The sequence below is a fragment of the Humulus lupulus genome, chromosome 5, assembly GCF_963169125.1.
Source record: "Humulus lupulus chromosome 5, drHumLupu1.1, whole genome shotgun sequence".
Taxonomy (NCBI): domain Eukaryota; kingdom Viridiplantae; phylum Streptophyta; class Magnoliopsida; order Rosales; family Cannabaceae; genus Humulus; species Humulus lupulus.
In genome coordinates, this window is record NC_084797.1 from 137596724 (window position 1) to 137615569 (window position 18846).

At 37.2% G+C, this 18846-nt stretch overlaps 1 protein-coding gene across 1 annotated transcript; it reads left to right on the plus strand.

Annotated features, from left to right (window-relative positions):
* Positions 1-3810: 3810 nt before the first annotated feature.
* LOC133777686 (uncharacterized) lies at positions 3811-7231 on the plus strand. The gene is made up of 4 exons (XM_062217375.1): positions 3811-4085; positions 4586-4973; positions 5285-6414; positions 6826-7231. Exons 2-4 carry the CDS (start codon positions 4631-4633, stop codon positions 6898-6900), a joined length of 1548 nt encoding a protein of 515 aa, XP_062073359.1. The 5' UTR covers positions 3811-4085; positions 4586-4630; the 3' UTR covers positions 6901-7231.
* The last annotated feature ends 11615 nt before the right edge of the window (positions 7232-18846 follow it).

Sequence of the window (18846 nt, forward strand, 5' to 3'; positions counted from 1 at the left end):
CCCGACTAGCTGTTGTACTACTTGGTTCAGGGCATCTATCTGGGCTTGCACGGCTTCAAGAATCACCGGGGCCTCAGCTGCTGGGGGGATGTATTCATTGTGCCGTTCCCGGCAGTCGTTGAGTACATCCCTTAAGTCTTCGTCTCTTCGCCGCTGCTCGCTTGCTCCGAGCCGGTTAAAGACGTTGTTTTTTCTGGGCTGCTCCCCAGCGTTACGTCTCTCTTGTTGGTCTTCTCTAGGTGGTGGGCTTCTGCCTTCACCTCTCTCTTCATTTCTCCGACCGGCATTACCTCTGCCTAAGTCGGCCTCATTGTAACCATGGCCATCTCTGAACCTAGATTGGCTATGGTGGGACCGACTGTCCCCTCGGTTGCCTCCTCGGGATGGAACTTCCCGAGCGTTAGGGGGAGGCCTGAGCTGTTCGATAGGTCCCCATGCATTATCATGACGTGGGGCCCCCCTGATCGCAGAGCTTATCTCTGAGTTCCTTTTGTTTCCAGAAGGACGATGTCCCTTGCTCGGTGGGTTCGGCTCTTCACCCCCATGGCGTCTAGGAATACGGGGCTGCTGCCCAGCCCTATTCTGCCTTGGCTATGGGGGATTGCCACGACCAGCCTGGGATGGAGGTTGCATCTTAGGATCCCTTGGTGGGACATCATCCTGAGGCACTGGTGACTGCTCGAGCCTTTGAGGGCTCATCGGCTGGATCGGAGGGCTAGGATTGGGACCCCTTTGGGGTGGCCCATTCAAGGGTTGATCAGGCTGCGAGGCAGGTGCAGCCTGATTCCTAGCCAACTGCAGGGCTGCTTCGAGGGCTGCCATCGCCTCCCTCTGACGACGGTCCATCTCTGCCTGTCTTTCACTTAGCTCTTGGCGCTGACGCTCTATCTCTTGCTGCTGCCGCGCCATAATCTCCGCAGCACTTTCTTGACTGGCCCTCAGATTGGCCAACTCATCTTGCAATACCCCCAGGGTATTTCTCAGCGCTCGGAGTCCAGTTCCTCCTCATCAAATTCCAAGTGTGGCTCATTTTCAGCCATGTTTGGGGGAGGAGGCGATTGAGATGGTGCAGCGCCAGCCGCCTGCCCAGTCTTCTTTGTTGTTTTCGCCATTAATGCTTCAACAATCTTGAGTTCAACTCTCAATGAAAGCACCAGAATGTTGACCCTCGATTTGGTCTACTGACACGGAGTCAAATGCTTGATGTGATGTAAAGTGTTGAAATGGATCTAATGGAAAAAACAATAAACGACACACAAAGTTATAGTGGTTCGGCCCCAAGAACTGGTAATGACCTACGTCTACTTAAGCTATTATTGATATTAGTTCTCAAAGGAGTGATCAAAGAACTAGGGTTCTCTTAGTTTCACATACCTGAGAGAGATGAATAATACAATAGTAAGATAATCGCTCTAATTCTCTTGTAAAGCGTAAACTCCAATCAGTCAAAAAAGTCCCTTCCTTGAGCTATTTCTATCTATTTATAGGCTCAATGAGGATTACATGAATCAGTTACAGATATTCTTTCATAAATAATTGGATCATCATGGATCATGGGAGATAATATCGGATATGATTACAATTGTACAAAATTATCTCTAAATATATGGAGTATACGACCAGGCTGGTCGTATATAAGCTTCAAATGTTTCGTCAGGGGAATCTCACTGGTCGATGGTCGAATGGGCCTTCTGCCAGGTGTCAGCCACATGTTAAAAAAGTCTGCCATGTCACCCATGCCTACTTTTTGGATAACACTTATCATTGAGATCTAAACATAAGCCTATTTTTTTTAATTAAAAATGGACGATTTTTAAAAATAGTCTAACAAAGGGTATAATTTACATCATGCATCTTATTCAGTTTATTTGTTCAAAACCTACCAGAGGTATACATATTGTAATGATAATATACATATTTATATCTTTTTCTAAATTAACTCCCCAAAAAAGAATAAATAGCTTATTTTGGATAAATACCATTACTTTCAATAGACAAAATGTCACATCATCAATCCGATAGCTACCCAGGACGAAATCTAACAAAAATCTCATATTTCAGTAACGTGCATATTTTGAGGGGAATTTTTAACATCGTGAATCATTCGAAGGACACGATCATATAGTGGTCATAGTTCAGGGGGCAGAAATGCTATTTATTTAAAAGATTATATGTTGTTGTGAAATTGAGTTTGTTTGAAGAAAAAAAATATAAATGCTCTAACACGTTAATAAGTTCAAGATAATAAAGAAAGTTAAAACCCTATAATATTAATTTATTTTTATTGTGTAATGATTTATTTTTGTGCTCATTATATAAGATAAAAGAGAAAAAAATTAAATTGTAATATTATAAATAGTTTCTTTTATTTTGCAAATAAGATTTAGAAAAAATATTAGCATATTAAAAAATAATTAAAATAATTGATTTATGGGATAGTTTGAAGTGGTAATCTAATACATGTGTGTATATATATATATATATATATATATATAATTTTAGGTAAATTAAACAAGAATAATGATATGCACTCCAAAATTATGCATCAAAATATTACGCAAATTGACGTGATACTATCTTTTAAAATAGTGGGTCGTGTATAATTTTGATGCACATATCATTGCTCATTATACAAACACAACATTAATGAAAAATCTATGTATATATATAAGTTTAAGCTTTGAAGAGGTGATCTTATATCCTAAACTCTTTTATAGCTCTTTTCTCTATTTTATTTAAATATTTTGGTAAATATGAGTTTTATTTTCTGTATTTATTTATATATGTTGAGTAATGATTTTTTGTAAAAATCTCACATGATTTACAAACCATTGTGAATATTATACTTGTAGTTTATAAGTAAAGTATTCATTTATTCACTTTAATTTGTATAAAAATTACTATTTTTTTTCTTATATGAATGATTGATTAACTGATTAATATTGCCTAATTAGTTATAATTTTTTAGTTCATCAAATACTTTTTGTAGTATTCATTTTCAAAGCATTTAAATTTGTTAATTAAAAAATTATATAATATATAGTATAAAAAGAATGGATATATATTGTATAACTTATTTTTTAAAATATCTTGTCATACTCTTTTAAGAGACATATAAAAGAGTATATATAGAGGATCTAATATGTTAATATGTTTAAGATAATCAAGAAAATTAAGGCTCTATATTTTTAATTTATTTTTGTTGTGTTATCATTTATCTTTTGTGCTAATCCTATACGATAAAAAGAGAAAAAATATAAAATTGTGATACTATATATAGTTTTGCATATTTTCTATATAAGAATTAGCAATTTGAAAATAATAATAATTGATATTTGAAATAGTTTTAAGTGATATACTATTATATATGTATGTATAATTTCAGATGAATTATACAAATATAGTATTAAAATTTAGAAAAATTATAAAATGTATACAATATATTATAACAATCTATTATTATATAAAAATAATAATTACTTTTTTTTTTATATATAATTAACCAGATAAATATAATTTTTTTTTAAATACGTATGATAATCTATTATTATAAAATTGCCCGAAAATATTTTTTAGTATATATATATTCATTTTAAAACTATTTGAGTACCATTTCAGAAATTTTGAGCATAATTTTAATATTATGTTATAGCAATTTTGAATATCTACGCTATGCAAATATTGAATATTTTTACATTAAATACCAAAAATTAAATTTACTAAAAAAAATACCAAAAATTAAAAAAGTAATTTATAAATTTTATTTGGATATATAATTGAAATTGCCAAGACACATATTATTGGAATGGAAACCAGATAGTGTAGCCATTAACTAGAAATTATAAACGAATAAGAAAATGTTAACTAATACTTCTGTTGCTGGGTCTCCATCTCCATCCCTTTCCCTATTTTTCTTCAACCTTGATTACTGGGTTTTTGTACCCTAAACCGAAAACACACTGCTTTCTCTTCATATTGCTTCTTTCTCAAATTCACTGACAAATCCTTAAAGCCCCTAAATTCTCTCTTCATTTGGGTCCTCCAGCCAACCCATTGGCCGGTTCTCTACCCTTCTTCGCTGTCAGGTATTTTATATTACTCTTTATTGTTCATATGTTTTGATTAATCTATGTATATATGAATAAATCAGTATATATGTATATGTATATGTATCTGCGTTTGGTTTGCCACGAAATTTTAAAAAATTTGTGCTGAGCTTAGATTCTTGTGATAAAATGAAATCTTGTTAGCATTCTCTATTGGGGAAATGAATTCAATTCTTTGTAGAGTTGCTTTTTTAAAGGAATGATGATTATTTGTTTCTTCTCCCTACATGTTTATTTAAACAATTTAGACAAAGCCCTATGTCTCCACTGGACCCTTCATAGCTTTAGCAATGTGACTCTGAAAACGCTTGCCTTAGTACTCAAACATTTGTAGGTTTTCTAAAGCTCAAAGCTTGCTTTTCTATGTCACTCCCCCATGCCAACGGCTCTTCTTTTAATCCCAAAATTTCAAATTCTGATTTTCATTGTATTATATTCAATGTCTGTTTAATCAAAATGGACATGGTTTTATTATTCAGGATCTTGTTGAGGTTTTGAGAAGGTCTTCGAATTCCAGACTTACAATGGTTCATTTATTTTTGACGGAACCCAATTGGAATGATCTTGGTGCTTATGATTCTGCCAAGCTCAGAATATCTCTCTTAAGTAAGTTGGAGTCTGTGGTTCAGTCCTTCTTGATGTCTAAAGGTCGATCGGAGGCTCGGCTATGGCTTTGTAAGACAATTTCTGGTATAAGTACCATTGCCCGCTGCCATCAATGTGAGATATTTATGGACTTATTGAGGTCTAAGCCGATAAAGTACAGTTTAGCATCTCAGCTCCTTGAAATGATATTTGACAAGATGCCTCAAAAAGCAGGGTCTCTCATATCCAAGAAAAGTTACATACTTAAGAAATTCTTTGAAGGCAAGTGAAGTTCTAATCAGATTTGGGTTATATTACGTTGAATTAGAGTTTTACCTTCCTAATAGTTTTCAATTCTGAATTTTACCATAAGTACTTTAGTTTAATTTTATCCTGCATCTGATACTTATATGTCTCCTATTAGCATTTCAATATTGTATGTGTCTGATGGTTGGATAACTTTGAATGATTCTTAATTTCGTTTACCTATTAATGAATAGCGGATACATGGTTGATATATAGGATTTTTGCAGACTGCTCCAGTTCATGTGGATCCTGTAGAGTTCTGATCATGGTATAATATTTGGTTACAGGCCATCCGACACGTATATCCAAGTGGTTCTCTAATTTTGGTGCAAGTGGTGGTGGAATAGAGCATGGAAAAGGTGCTAAGGCATTATCCCAGTTTGCTTTCATAAATCGAGATATATGTTGGGAGGAACTTGAGTGGAAGGGAAAACATGGGCAATCACCAGCAGTGGTTGCGACAAAGCCCCACTACTTTCTTGATTTGGATGTTCAAAGAACTGTGGAGAATTTTCTTGAAAATGTTCCTGAATTTTGGTCATCCAGTGAGTTTGCTGAGTCGCTAAAAGATGGTGAAATTTTGTTCATTGATAGAAACTTTTTCCGAGATTATTTTATTGATATGATGTATAAGGAAAAGTCAAGGGATGTATGGGATGCCATCACTGAGGTCCTAATCGAGGAATCTTTCTCTTACCTGTGTCAGTACCTTCTTATAACTCTTGAAGAGCAGGACTTGTATAAATTTCTGGAACTGCTTCGAAGATATCTTCACCCTAGAATGGAACATAAGGATTTTGGTAACTCGTCATTAATGTTTGAGATAATACTTTCCAAGTGCAGTGATTTTAGATCTTTTGATCAGATATTATTGTTAAATGCGCTTTTGACAAAAAGACGCGAGCTTCTGCGCTTTTTATGTGATGAAGGTGGTGAGGAGGCAGAAGCAGAAACCAAAGACATTGTGTCCCAAATTTGTGCTATCCCTGATCATGGCAATAGCTTGGCAGCAGTCATCAAAGGGTGCTTCAAACTGAATACGGTAGAAGCATTGAAATGGCTGGTGCTTCAGTCATGGGCCTTTTATTGCAGGCTTTTAGAGGAATGCCAGACAGTTGAGTCTTGGGAGTCATTTTTCTTGAAAAATGCAATAAGTTTCCGTAGATTGAATTCATATGCTTTACTAAATGATGATGGATTATCTGAAGAAAGTGCCTCTGACTTGGACCATGGAGTGTCAAAAAAATCCAAGCACAGGAGAAAAAGTAGGAAGAGAAAGAGGAGGAAACTTGACCGTGACAATAAATATGACTATGAGTTTCTTGATTTCAATACTACGAAGGATGGGTTGGACCTACAATCAAATAGTGGAACTTTTTTTCTGTCAACTGATGAGTATTCGACATCGTGGAGCATCGTAAGTTTATTTCAGCAATAATTATTAGTTCTCTTTACATTTAGAACTACTGTTTTGATGATTGCAAATATTTGGACTCTTCCACCAGAGGCAAAGTTATAGTAAACTAGCTGGATTAATATAGTTTTCAAGTTTTATTACACAGCATTCATTTTTCTCTTGAGTTGATTAATTTGTTAATGATATTCATTATTCTCTTAACATTTGACAAAACACAGATTAGAGGGTTCGCTTTCTTACTTCTTAATCTCTTTACTAGGCCCACATATGCTCTGCATTTTTTATTTATTGTTAATAGATTAAGATATTTCTCTTCTGGTCTTAGTATTCCTTTCTTTTATCCCAAACAAAATGCCAGAAAAGCTCATTTTACTTTTTGAGAGTGTCTCTAATCATTGTTCCTTTTGGTAGGTTGATCTACCAGAACATCTTTCTCAGCATTGTTTGTCAACATGGATGAGGTGGATTTTAGTGAAAGTGGGTTGAGTGGCTTGATTGGGCAAGTATGGAGTTTTACACTTATGCACTTCCTGCTGTACCTGGACCTCACATTCTTTTGAATCCTGGTGCTAATTCTTGCTAATTTGCTTGTGTCAAGGATTAAAAGGTAGAACTCTGAACAGCCTTTTATGTTTGGGAGAGTTTTTGTACCGTATTACATAATACAATATCTAATTTTGATATCCGGACTATATTATATAACTAGAAAACATAACCGCACTTCGCGGTTCGCGCAGTCTTTTGTAATTATTAAAAAATATACATATTTTAAAATACTTTTAGGAGATTGCTACAACATGGATTATTTTTCACCCTACTCGTACAATATGTTCTTTATATGTTCTTTTGAAGAATTCTGAATAATTAAAGTAGCGAAAACAAAGTTAAAAAAATTTGTTGTACGTGTGTTTTTATTTTTTTTATTATTATCATTATTATACGCTTTGCATAATTTTTTTTTTTTATAAAAAGTCTAAATTATGTATATAAAAATTTATGTTTTGTGTAAGACTTATTTTGGGCGATTATCTGTTTTAACTCTTTATTTTTAAAAATTAACTTTTAGACTTTGTGTTTTGTCAAAATGTTAAATATATGATTGGATAGATCGATTATTTGAACATTGTATTTTGGCCGATTACCCGTTTTGACCATTTATTTTTATAAATTAACATTTGGACCATATATTTATTCAAAAGGTTAAAAATTCTTTATAAAAATTAAATTATATATAATTTATGTTTTTTTATAAGAATTCACATCATTTTGAACCTTGTATTTTAGCCGATTACCCGTTGAGATCTTTATTTTTAAAAATTAACTTGTGCACCTCAAGTTTTGTCAAAATGTTAAAAATAAGAATAGATAGATCAATTACTCGTTTTGACTCTTTATTTTTAAAAATTAACCTTTGGACTATGTATTTATTCAAAGTGTTAAATTCTTTATAAAAAGTAAATTATATAAATATATATAATTTATGTTTTACTTAAGGGTTCACACCATTTTAAACTTTGTATTTTAGTCGATTACCAGTTTGGACCATTTATAAAATAACTCGTGAACTTTGTGTTTTATCAAAAGGTTGATTACTCGTTTGGATAATTTATTGTTAAAAATTGACATTTGGATCTCGTATTTTGTCAACAAGTTATAAATAAAAATAGATAGATTATTTATTTATTATTATATATAGATATTTTTAATTGACATCTATTTTTTTTTTTTATTATTATTAAAATAAAAATGATACAAAAAGAGAAAATAGATAGAGTTTTTTTATTAATTAATTAATAGTCATAAATTAGGAAATTAAAATAAAAAATGAGAAAAGTTCACGGTTATTTATATTTATATTTTAATTAAACAGTTGCCCTAACTAAATATCTAATAAAATTTGAATTCAAATTAAAAAATGTGAAAAAAAAAATAGAAAGGGTGCTTTAGAGCAACTTTAGAGTGCCACATCATATAAATGTATTAGAAAATATTCCCGTCTTCGCGTAATTTTTTTTATAATAATTTTAAATATATATTTAAGGTAATTTTATATTTGTTTGATAAATATTATAATTTGAATTTATACATTTTGTAATTTAACTATATATATTTAATGTAATTCTATATTTATTTATATATACTAATATGATATATATACATAAACTAACAATTTTAGATATACAATTTGTATATATACACATATATTCATATATATATATATAGAGAGAGAGAGAGTCAAAGAGAGATTGAATACCTTAAAACTTGAATTATTGATTATTACTCACTTGACTAATTGAGAGCCAAGTCATGGAGCTAAATAAATTCTTAATCAAATTAATATTATGTTTATATGTATTGATATTTTTAATTGTAAAGATATTTTGGTTTTGAATTTGAAATTATTTACGTTTTAATAGCTCTTTAAATAAATTTTTAATCAAATTAATATCATGTGTATATATATTGATGTGTACATTCATTGATATTTTTAGTTGTTAATATATTTTGGCTTGGAATTTGAATTTTTTTATCTTTTTGTTTTTAATTTTTTTTAAAAAGTGAAATATTTAAGTATTAATTAATAGCTCTTTAAGTTTTTTTTATCTATACATATATGTTTTTTTTAAACTACATTTTTAAAAACAAATATCTAAAATAAAATAATATTTACGTAAAATACATTACTACATTAATTTATAAAATATTTTTTTTTGAACGTATTGATTTATATATAAGCATAGTTAGTAGTTACGTTTTGTTTTTGTTTTTTATTATTACTATATTTTTTAAATGTGTAAAATAGACAGAGTAAATAATATATCTTGTAAATATTTTATTTAAAATTAAAAAATATGTAAGTACATAACTTTTAAAATGTGTACGGTACATTTTTTTTAAATTACTACATTATTATAATCTATAAAATGAATAAAAAATTAGATTAAAGGAGAAAATAAATAAAGTGCTTTGGAGCAATTTTAGTTTTTTAAACGATTAAAATAGATAGAGTAAATAATAATATCTTGTAAATATTTTATTTAAATTTAAAAAAAGATATAACTACTTACATTTTTTTAAAATTATTATATTATTATAATCTATAAAATGAATAAAAAATTAAATTAAAAGAGAAAATAGATAAAGTGTTTTGGAGCAATTTTAGTTTTTTAAATGTGTAAATTAGATAGAGTTAATAATAATATCTTGTAAATATCTTATTTAAATTTAAAAAATATGTAACTACTTACAATTTTTTAAATTACTATATTATTATAATCTATAAAATGAATATAAATTAGATTAAATGAGAAAATAGATAGAGTGTTTTAGAGCAATTTTAGAGTATTACATCATCTACTTGAAGCTCTCCTTTATATAATATATATTATTATAATCTATAAAATGAATATAAAATTAGATTAAATGATAAAATAGATAGTGTTTTAGAACAATTTTAGAATGTCACATTATCTCATTGAAGCTCTCACTTATATAATATATGAGTAATGTTAGATATACACTCTAATTTCACACACTTTTTATACACTATGATGTATATTCAATTTTAGCCATAGATATTCTTAAGTGGGGACCGCATCACTTTTGATTATGTGATTGAGATTAAATACATATCATTGTGTGTAAAAATTGTGTGCAATTTAAGTGTGGTCCAATCATTACTCATAATATATAGATATAGATTAACATAATAGAGTGTCTATTTTTTTTTTCCAAACGAACTCTATATCACCACATAATCAAAAGTGATGTGGTCCCCACTTAAGAATATGTATGTGTTACACCCAGATTTCGAGGTAAGAGGTTACGACTCCGAAAATTGGGCTCGTCAGGTGTGAGCTCGAAATGTATAAAAACATCATATGGTATAGCCGTAGAACCCTCTGAAGTAAAGCAACGACCTCGAAGATGTGTAACCTCGAATATTCTCTGAGCTCGCGATGGGCAATGGCACGACACTTGAATATATCTTTTACCGAGTGTCCTCAGGCGAGATAGTTTGAGCTCGGGAGGTATAAGCTCGGTGATGACAACCTTGACAGTACCTACCTATCTCGAGCGTAGCATGAAGTTGGGTGGCAAGTTCGTGATTGATCCATAAGTCCTAACAGACTCAATGCCAATCACTGATCGCAAAGACCTGATGAATCGCCTGGGATAACCCCTTACGTGTGAACATATTTATTGTTGTGTAATCTCAATATTTAAGGAATGTCATTTATTCTGTTATCCGTTCCGGATCTTCATTGGACGTTTCCATGTTTATAGGAGATAATGCATTTAATATCATTATTTCAATTGATTTACAGAATATCTTCCCGAAATATGTGGGAATGAATTCTGCATCATTCTCTATAAATAAAGAAGGAATCACCACTTGTAAATGACTGATTCATGATTTCTGGAGAGAAAGCTCTGGGGAATTCATCTCTGAAGAATTTCCAGAAAACTCCCAGCCTTAATAATATAGACTCGTGGACTAGGTAGAATTAACTGCTGAACCATGTAAAAACTTTCTTGTCTTCCTCTTTAAATTCATTTGCTCCATTTTTCATTTGTTTAATTGCTCTACTATTTAAGTTGACGAAAAACGGCGTCAACAGTTTGATGCTTTCATTGAGAGCATTAAGCAGTGTGTGTGTGAGTCTAGTCAAAAAGCCTCCCTGAATCGACAAATGGCAGCGAATGATCCTAACGTTCCTGAGGAGGAAATTTTAGATGAAGCTGACTACCCCCGACGCCCTGAAAAGCAGCCTATGGTGAATTCGGACCCTGATGAGAGGAGTGGGTCATCCGACTCTCGGGGACCACCGAACCCCAGGGACGACGAGGACATGTATTATAATCCTGAACGATATGTCCCAATAGTGGAGCTCGAAAATCGTCAACTGCGAAAGCAGTTGGCAGAGGCCAAGAAACGTAATGAGGAGCTGGCCAGACTGGCTGCTGAGGCGCAGGCGGCTCAGGCCCCACCACCTCCAGAGACCCAAGCTCCGCCTCCACGGGACGTTCATGTTCCACCACGCAGGCCTCGTGGGCGACTGTGCAAAAACGCTATCACCCGGAGAATGGAGCAACCTCCGCCGCTAGCAGAACAGCCTGTTCCATCAAGGCCCCGGAGAAGTAACCAGGCTGGAGCTCCTTCCAACTCAACTGCGGAGGTACCGGCCGGGATAGGGAATAACCATGCCCCCACGGAGGCTTGGACCCAAAATCCTGGTAACACGCAGAGCGTTCCTGAACCAGTTCAAGCAACCCCGGGGCCTTCTAGGCCCCGTAATGGATGGCAGACACCATCACCCATAAGGCACCCACCATCGCCAATAAGGTATCCCTCACCAACTCGGAGAAACACACAATCGACTCAGGATGATAGGGAAAGGGGAGCTGGGCAGAGACGTGGAAATGGGGAGACTAGTAAGGGGCATAGAGGTACCCAACCCACGAGAAGCCAAATGTCTCGGTCTCACACTATTGAGACGAGGCAACTGGCAAGGAACCCATCTCGAAACAACCGTGCAACGAGCCATGTCAGTGAAGGCTCGGGAGACACTATATCACTTAGTATGTATGACCTGGGACGTAGAAATACTGGGAATCGAAGGGATCACCCAGATTTATGAGAACACTTGAACCATAATCGGGGTAATGATAACCCCTCGAATCCAGATCTGAGGGATCATCTCAATGGATGCAAGAACCCTGTGCGGAGGCGCAAAACTAGGGTTGTGATCAACGATAACCAGTTTCAAGTCAGACCCCTCGTGGATCCAGTCCAAGAAAGGATTGAACAACTGGAAAGAGCATTCATGCTCTTACAAAATGAACGAGGTCGGGATCAGGATGAAGAGTTCAACGAAGAACTCGAGCCCTTCGCCCCTCATATTTCAGCACCCCGTTTCCTTAGGGATTCCGAATTCCTCATGTACCACCATTTGATGGGAATTCCGATCCATACAGTCATTTGAGTACGTTCAATACAATCATGCGAGCGAGTAATGTGGGCTACGAGCTCAGATGCATGATGTTTCTAGCATCGCTCATAGGGCTAGCAAAAAACTAGTTTAAGAAGTATAAGAGACATTCGATTGCTTCTTGGGATCAATTATCTAGAGATTTCAAGAAGCAATTCAAAGCCATGGTCGAAATTAGGCCCGAGGCGTCTGCCTTGACCAATGTCCGACAACAGCCGAATGAAACATTGAAAAGTTACCTAACAAGGTTTAATTTGGAAGTCGCCCGAGCTCATGACGTAGATGACAATGGCCATTTAATGGCTGTCCGAGCCGGAGTAATGCCTGGAAGTCCTCTCTGGGAGGACATGCAGAGGAAGCCCATAAGGTCCTTAACCGAGTTCAATTGGTGAGCTCAGAGGTTTGTTAATGTAGAAGAGGCGAGGTCAGCATTGAATAGGACCTCTCAGCCCGTAATTACAACAACAAACGCAAACTCTACTTCGACCTCGGCGGATCCTACGACCTCAAAACCCCCTGGGGACAACCCTTCTAAAAGGAAGAAGAATGAAGGGAATAATCCCGAGGCAGAAGGGGGAAAGAAGAAGAAAGGGGAAATATATTTCTTTGTATACAAAGTGTATACCGAGCTCAATGAGTCTCGGGAGAATATCTACCTGGCTAATGAAAACCAGGTCCCTTTCAGATGTCCGGACCCCATGAGAAACCAGAAAGTGAAAAGGGACTGCAACAAGTACTGCAGATTCCATAGAGATATCGGACATACAACCGATGAATGCAGGCAATTAAAAGATGAGATCGAAGGCCTGATCTCGAGAGGATATTTCAAGCAGTATGTTAGAAATCGAAATCCTAATCAGGCTTCTACCAGCCAGAGGGTGGCAGTAGCACCACCTGCCCAGAACAGCAACTCCCGAGGAAGGGAGGACGAACGACCCCCTCCAATTGATGGAGAAGATGTCATAACCATCTCGGGGGGACCACATATTGCAGGATTGGGCAGGAATGTCCATAAACGATATGTGAATGAGGTGAAAATAGGTGACGGGTCTCCTTACGAACCCGAGCCTAGAGCTCCAAAACAGCAAAGGGTTGAATCTCAGCCTATAACATTTACTGAGGATGATGCGTCTCATGTACAATTCCCTCACAATGACCCGCTGGTCATCACCCTTCAGCTCGCGAATAAGAGTGTACACAGAGTCCTGATTGATAACGGGAGCTCAGTAAATATCCTTTATAAGGCCACCTTAGAAAAAATGGGACTCGCGCTTCGCAACCTAAAGGCCTGTGCAATGACGTTGTACGGTTTTTCAGGAGAAAGGATTGCCTGTATGGGATCCATCGAACTCCCCGTGACCTTGGGAGACTTCCCAGTCTTGACAACCAAGATGATGGAGTTTGTAGTAGTGGATCTTCCATCGGCCTACAACGTACTGCTCGGGAGACCCGCCCTGGTAGGGCTGGGGGTAGTATCGTCTGTTAGGCACCTGGCCATCAAGTTCCCAACTTCTAGTGGCATTGGGACGCTGAAAGGAGACCAACTCGCGGGAAGGGAGTGTTACAACATTTCCGTTAGAGGAAAGAAACAGACAAGTGCACAAACACTTGTCATAATTCAGAATAAGGATGGGACAGTCTTCGAGATAGACGAAGAAATTGATCCAAGAATAGAGGAAAGAGCTGAACTCGAGCCATTAGAAGAGCTCGAAGAAGTAGACCCCCCGAAAACAGTGAAGGTAGGAAAAAACCTTCCGGAAGAAACAAAATAGCAATTAATTTTCTTTTTGAAGAAGAACCCGGATGTTTTCGCGTGGTCAGATTCGGACATGGTAGGGATAAGCCCGAATGTGATAAGCCACACCCTTAATATTGACAAAAGCTTCCCCCCGAAGCAGCAAAAATGAAGACTCCTGGATGATGACAGGAAGAGAGCCCTGAAGGAAGAGGTCGATAGTTTAAAGGCAAATCGATTCATACGAGATGCCTTCTACCCGGATTGGGTCGCTAACCCGGTGCTAGTTCTGAAACCTAACGGAACATGGCGAACTTGTATGGATTACTCTGACCTCAATAAAGCATGTCCTAAGGACTGCTTCCCCATACCTCAGATCGACCAGCTTGTAGATGCCACAGCTGGGCATGGACTTATGTCATTCATGGACACCTATTCTGGACATAACCAGATTGCCATGCATGCCCCAGACCAAGGGCATATGAGTTTTGTAACAGACAAAGGAATGTATTGCTACAATGTCATGCCGTTCGGGCTCAAGAATGCTGGAGCCACATACCAACGACTCGTAAATATGATGTTCTCTGAGCAGATAGGAAATAACATGGAAGTTTATGTTGATGATATGTTGGTCAAATGTAAACATAACAATAACCATGTGGACGACCTCGAAGAATGCTTCGCTGTGCTTCTGAAATACAACATGAAGCTCAACCCCCAGAAATGCTCCTTTGGAGTATCGTCGGGAAAGTTCCCCGGTTTCATCGTAAACGCATGGGGAATAGAGGCCAATCCTGACAAGATCCAGGCGTTAATTGACATGCCCTCACCTCGAAAGCACAAAGATGTCCAGAGTTTGACTAGATGGATGACAACATTAAGTAGGTTTATCTCAAAGTCTACAGATCGCTGTCTACCATTTTTTAATCTTTTGAGAGGGGGCAAAAAGTTCGAGTGGTCAGAGGAATGCGAGCTGGCATTTCAGGAGCTCAAGAAGCATCTCGCGGAGCCTCCTATCTTGTCAAAACCTATCACAGGAGAAATTTTGTATCTATATCTCGCTACAACCGAACACGCCATCAGCGTCGTGCTCGTTCGAGAGGACCAAAAGGTGCAAAAGCCAGTATATTATGTCAGCAAAAGGTTATTGGGGGAAGAATCGAGATACCCCTTAATGGAGAAATTGGCTCTCAGCCTAATTCACTCGTCTTGAAAGCTCCGACCTACTTTCAAGCACACCCCATCCATGTGTTGACTAACCAACCACTACGACAAGTCTTATCAAAGCCAGAAGCCTCAGGCCGATTATTAAAATGGATTGTTGAGCTTGGACAATTCGAGGTTACTTATCATCTGAGGACAACCATCAGAGGGCAAGCCTTGGCAGACTTCATAGTAGAAGGCACTGGAATGGCTAACGACGAAGTTATAACCCCAGCTCGCGAGCTGTGGAAACTGTATGTCGATGGGTCTTCCAATGAAAATGGATCGGGGGCAGGAATCATATTGATCACTTCGACTGGTAGCCAATTTCACTCAGCCTTGAGATTTGACTTCAAAGCATCCAATAACGAGGCTGAATACGAAGCTTTGCTGGCAGGACTTCAAATAGCTAAGGAACTCAAGGCTAAGGCGATACATTGCTACAGTGACTCGCAGTTGGTGGTCAATCAAATTTGAGGGGAGTAGCAGGCTCATGGGACAAAAATGGCTCAATATTTGGAAAAAGAAAAAGCAGCTCTCGAACACTTTGAGTTCTACATAATAGAGCAGGTTCCCTGGGAGCAAAACTCGAACGCAGACGCCCTAGCCAAGCTCGCCGCATCCACCGAGGTCAACGAGCTAAATATTGTACCAATCGAGCACCTGTCGATACCCAGTGTAAGTGAACATGAACAAGGGGACGTTTTCATGATTGAGTCTGAGCCAACCTGGATGACCCCAATAGTTGAATACCTTGAAACCGACATTCTCCCAGCAGAACGGAACAAGGCTTGGAAATTGATGTATCAGATCCCCAGATACACTATTGTGGAAGGAAGGTTATATCAGAGAGGATATTCTATTCCACTGCTCCGATGTGTGATTCCACCCAAGGCCAAGAAGATCCTAGAAGAGATACATGAAGGATTCTGTGGGGACCACACTGGGGGGACATAGCTTATCAAAGAAAATTATACGCCAAGGATACTTCTGGCCCACCATCAAAGCAGACTCGTTTGATTACGTCAAAATATGCGATAAGTGTCAATGGTTCGCAACAATCCCGCGAGCTCCACCTTTTGAGCTAACTATGATGACCTCCCCATGGTCCTTTGCGGTCTGGGGAATTGATCTCATAGGCTCGTTACCAACAGGCAAGGGCGGAGTTAAATACGTTGTAGTCGCGGTAGATTACTTTGCAAAATGGACCGAGGCAGAACCCCTAGCAAAAATTACCTCAAAGAAAGTCTTGGACTTTATGGTAAAAAATATAATTTGCCGATATGGAATGCCAAGGAAGATAGTATCGGATAACGGTACTCAGTTCAATTGTGAACTGTTTACTAATTTTTGTGAGAAAAATGGGATAATAAAGAGCTTCTCCTTTGTGGCTCATCCCCAAGCGAATGGCCAAGTCGAAGCCGTGAATAAAACCCTGAAGAGTTCTATGAAGAAAAAATTGGAAGAAGCCAAGGGAGAATGGCCCGAGGAGCTACCCCAGGCCTTATGGGCTTATCAGACCACAACTCGTACTTCAACAGGTCATACGCCTTTTTCTTTGGCATATGGATGCGAGGCTATGTTACCAATCGAGGTCGAAATACCCACCATTCGTAGCCACGCTTATGACTAAGCCTCAAACCAATCCCAACTCGAAGTAAGTCTGGACTTGGTCGAAGAAAGAAGGGACGAGGCTCAACTAAAAAATGCTGCATACCAACAGCGAGCTACCCGATATTTCAATAAAAAGGTTTGAGACAGAAAATTCGGTCAGGGAGATTTGGTGCTAAGGCGTGTGTTCTTGGCTACACGGGACTCGGCTGCTGGCGTGCTCGGGCCTAATTGGGAAGGACCTTATCAGATTGAATCGATTGTTCGACCAGGCGTCTACAAATTGGCAAGATTGAACGGGGATTTAGTACCACGAGCATGGAATGGCGAACATTTACGACCTTACTATCAATAGTGTAGGAACTTTACTATGCTTCTGTTAATAAATTGTTCAATTCCGAATAAAGTTCGCTTTCGTTCCAATATGCTGTATTTTTTGCAAAATCTCTTAATTTAATAACCTACGGTCACACTCATAGGATATTAAGGGGGCATTAGTGGTATATATATCGTCAGCTTGAAAAAATAAAATAGCATATACGAAAAGAGTAAAAGTGTTTGGATATAACCAAATACGCGAGCTAAGATAGTTTGGATATAACCAAATTATTAAAAAATAAAAGTACTTGGAAATAACCAAATACGCGAGCTAAGATAGTTTGGACATAACCAAATTATTAAAAAATAAGTGTTTGGAAACAACCAAATACGCGAGCTAAGATAGTTTGGATATAACCAAATGCGCGAGGCAAAATAATTTGGATAAAACCAAATGCGCGATCTAGACATAACTAGATAAAAAATATTTGTGTATGGATTATGAACCAACAACACGACCTAATAGGTTTGGAACCAAACTAGCTAAAATTAATCGATAGAAAGTTGGAATATAAATAAACCTACTTCAAGTTAAGTCGAGATCAAGGCTGGAGTATCTCGCAAAAAGAGAGTTTTGACCTCATAACTTTGGGGAGCTACCTGAGGACGAGGAAAAGTAACTAGAAAAGCAGGATATAACTAAACCACCTATATTACACGCCATATAAGTACTTTCAAGGGCATGGTAAAAGTAAGTTCTGACCTTGACAAGTAATGGGATCGGACGTGGATACATCGAGTAAACTGTGCATGAATGCATTGCAGCTCGAGCTTAAAATCCACCACGTGTTTGTATGAATAAACCGACATAAGGACACTTTAATATAAATTGCTTGAAATATCTCAACTTAAGAAATGTAAAGCAAGAATATTAAAGTAAAGTCAAATACGGTATTATAAATATCATAAGAAAATAGCTCTTCCACGAGCTATAAATTGCCTTAGCCCCAGGGGCATAAAAAACAAAAGATAAAAAAACTATTACAAGAGATTCAAAGGGACGGAGCCCCAGGTTGGGATTTAGGAGGAAGGAACGCCCTCCTTAGCCTTCTCAGCATCCTCCTTAGCCTTCTCAACATCCTCTTTGGCCCTCTCTGCCTCCTCTCGAGCAGCCTCCTCCGCGTCGAGCTGACCCGAGCCTACCATTTGGCCACGAGTTCTTCCTCAAAAGAGCCTAGGAAGCTGGTATCAAGATCGACATTACTGGCCTAGATCCTATACATGGCCAGGTCAACCGCTCGATCCTTCTTCTCCTTGAACTCTGCGAGAAGATGAGCCTTTTCGCCCTCCATTATCTCGAAAGTGGCCGCTTTCTCCTCCTCAAGCTTGGCATTGATCCTCTCAAGCTCCGCGAGCCTGGCATTCACCTTCTCGAGCTCGCCTGTCTTGGCCTTCATCTGCTCAGCTTCAGCCTCCATCTTTTCCTTTATGGCCTTGAGCTCGTTAGTAAGCTTAAGTTGAAGATTCTTCGACTCTTGGGCATAGGACATGCTCGAGTGGACTTCATTATTC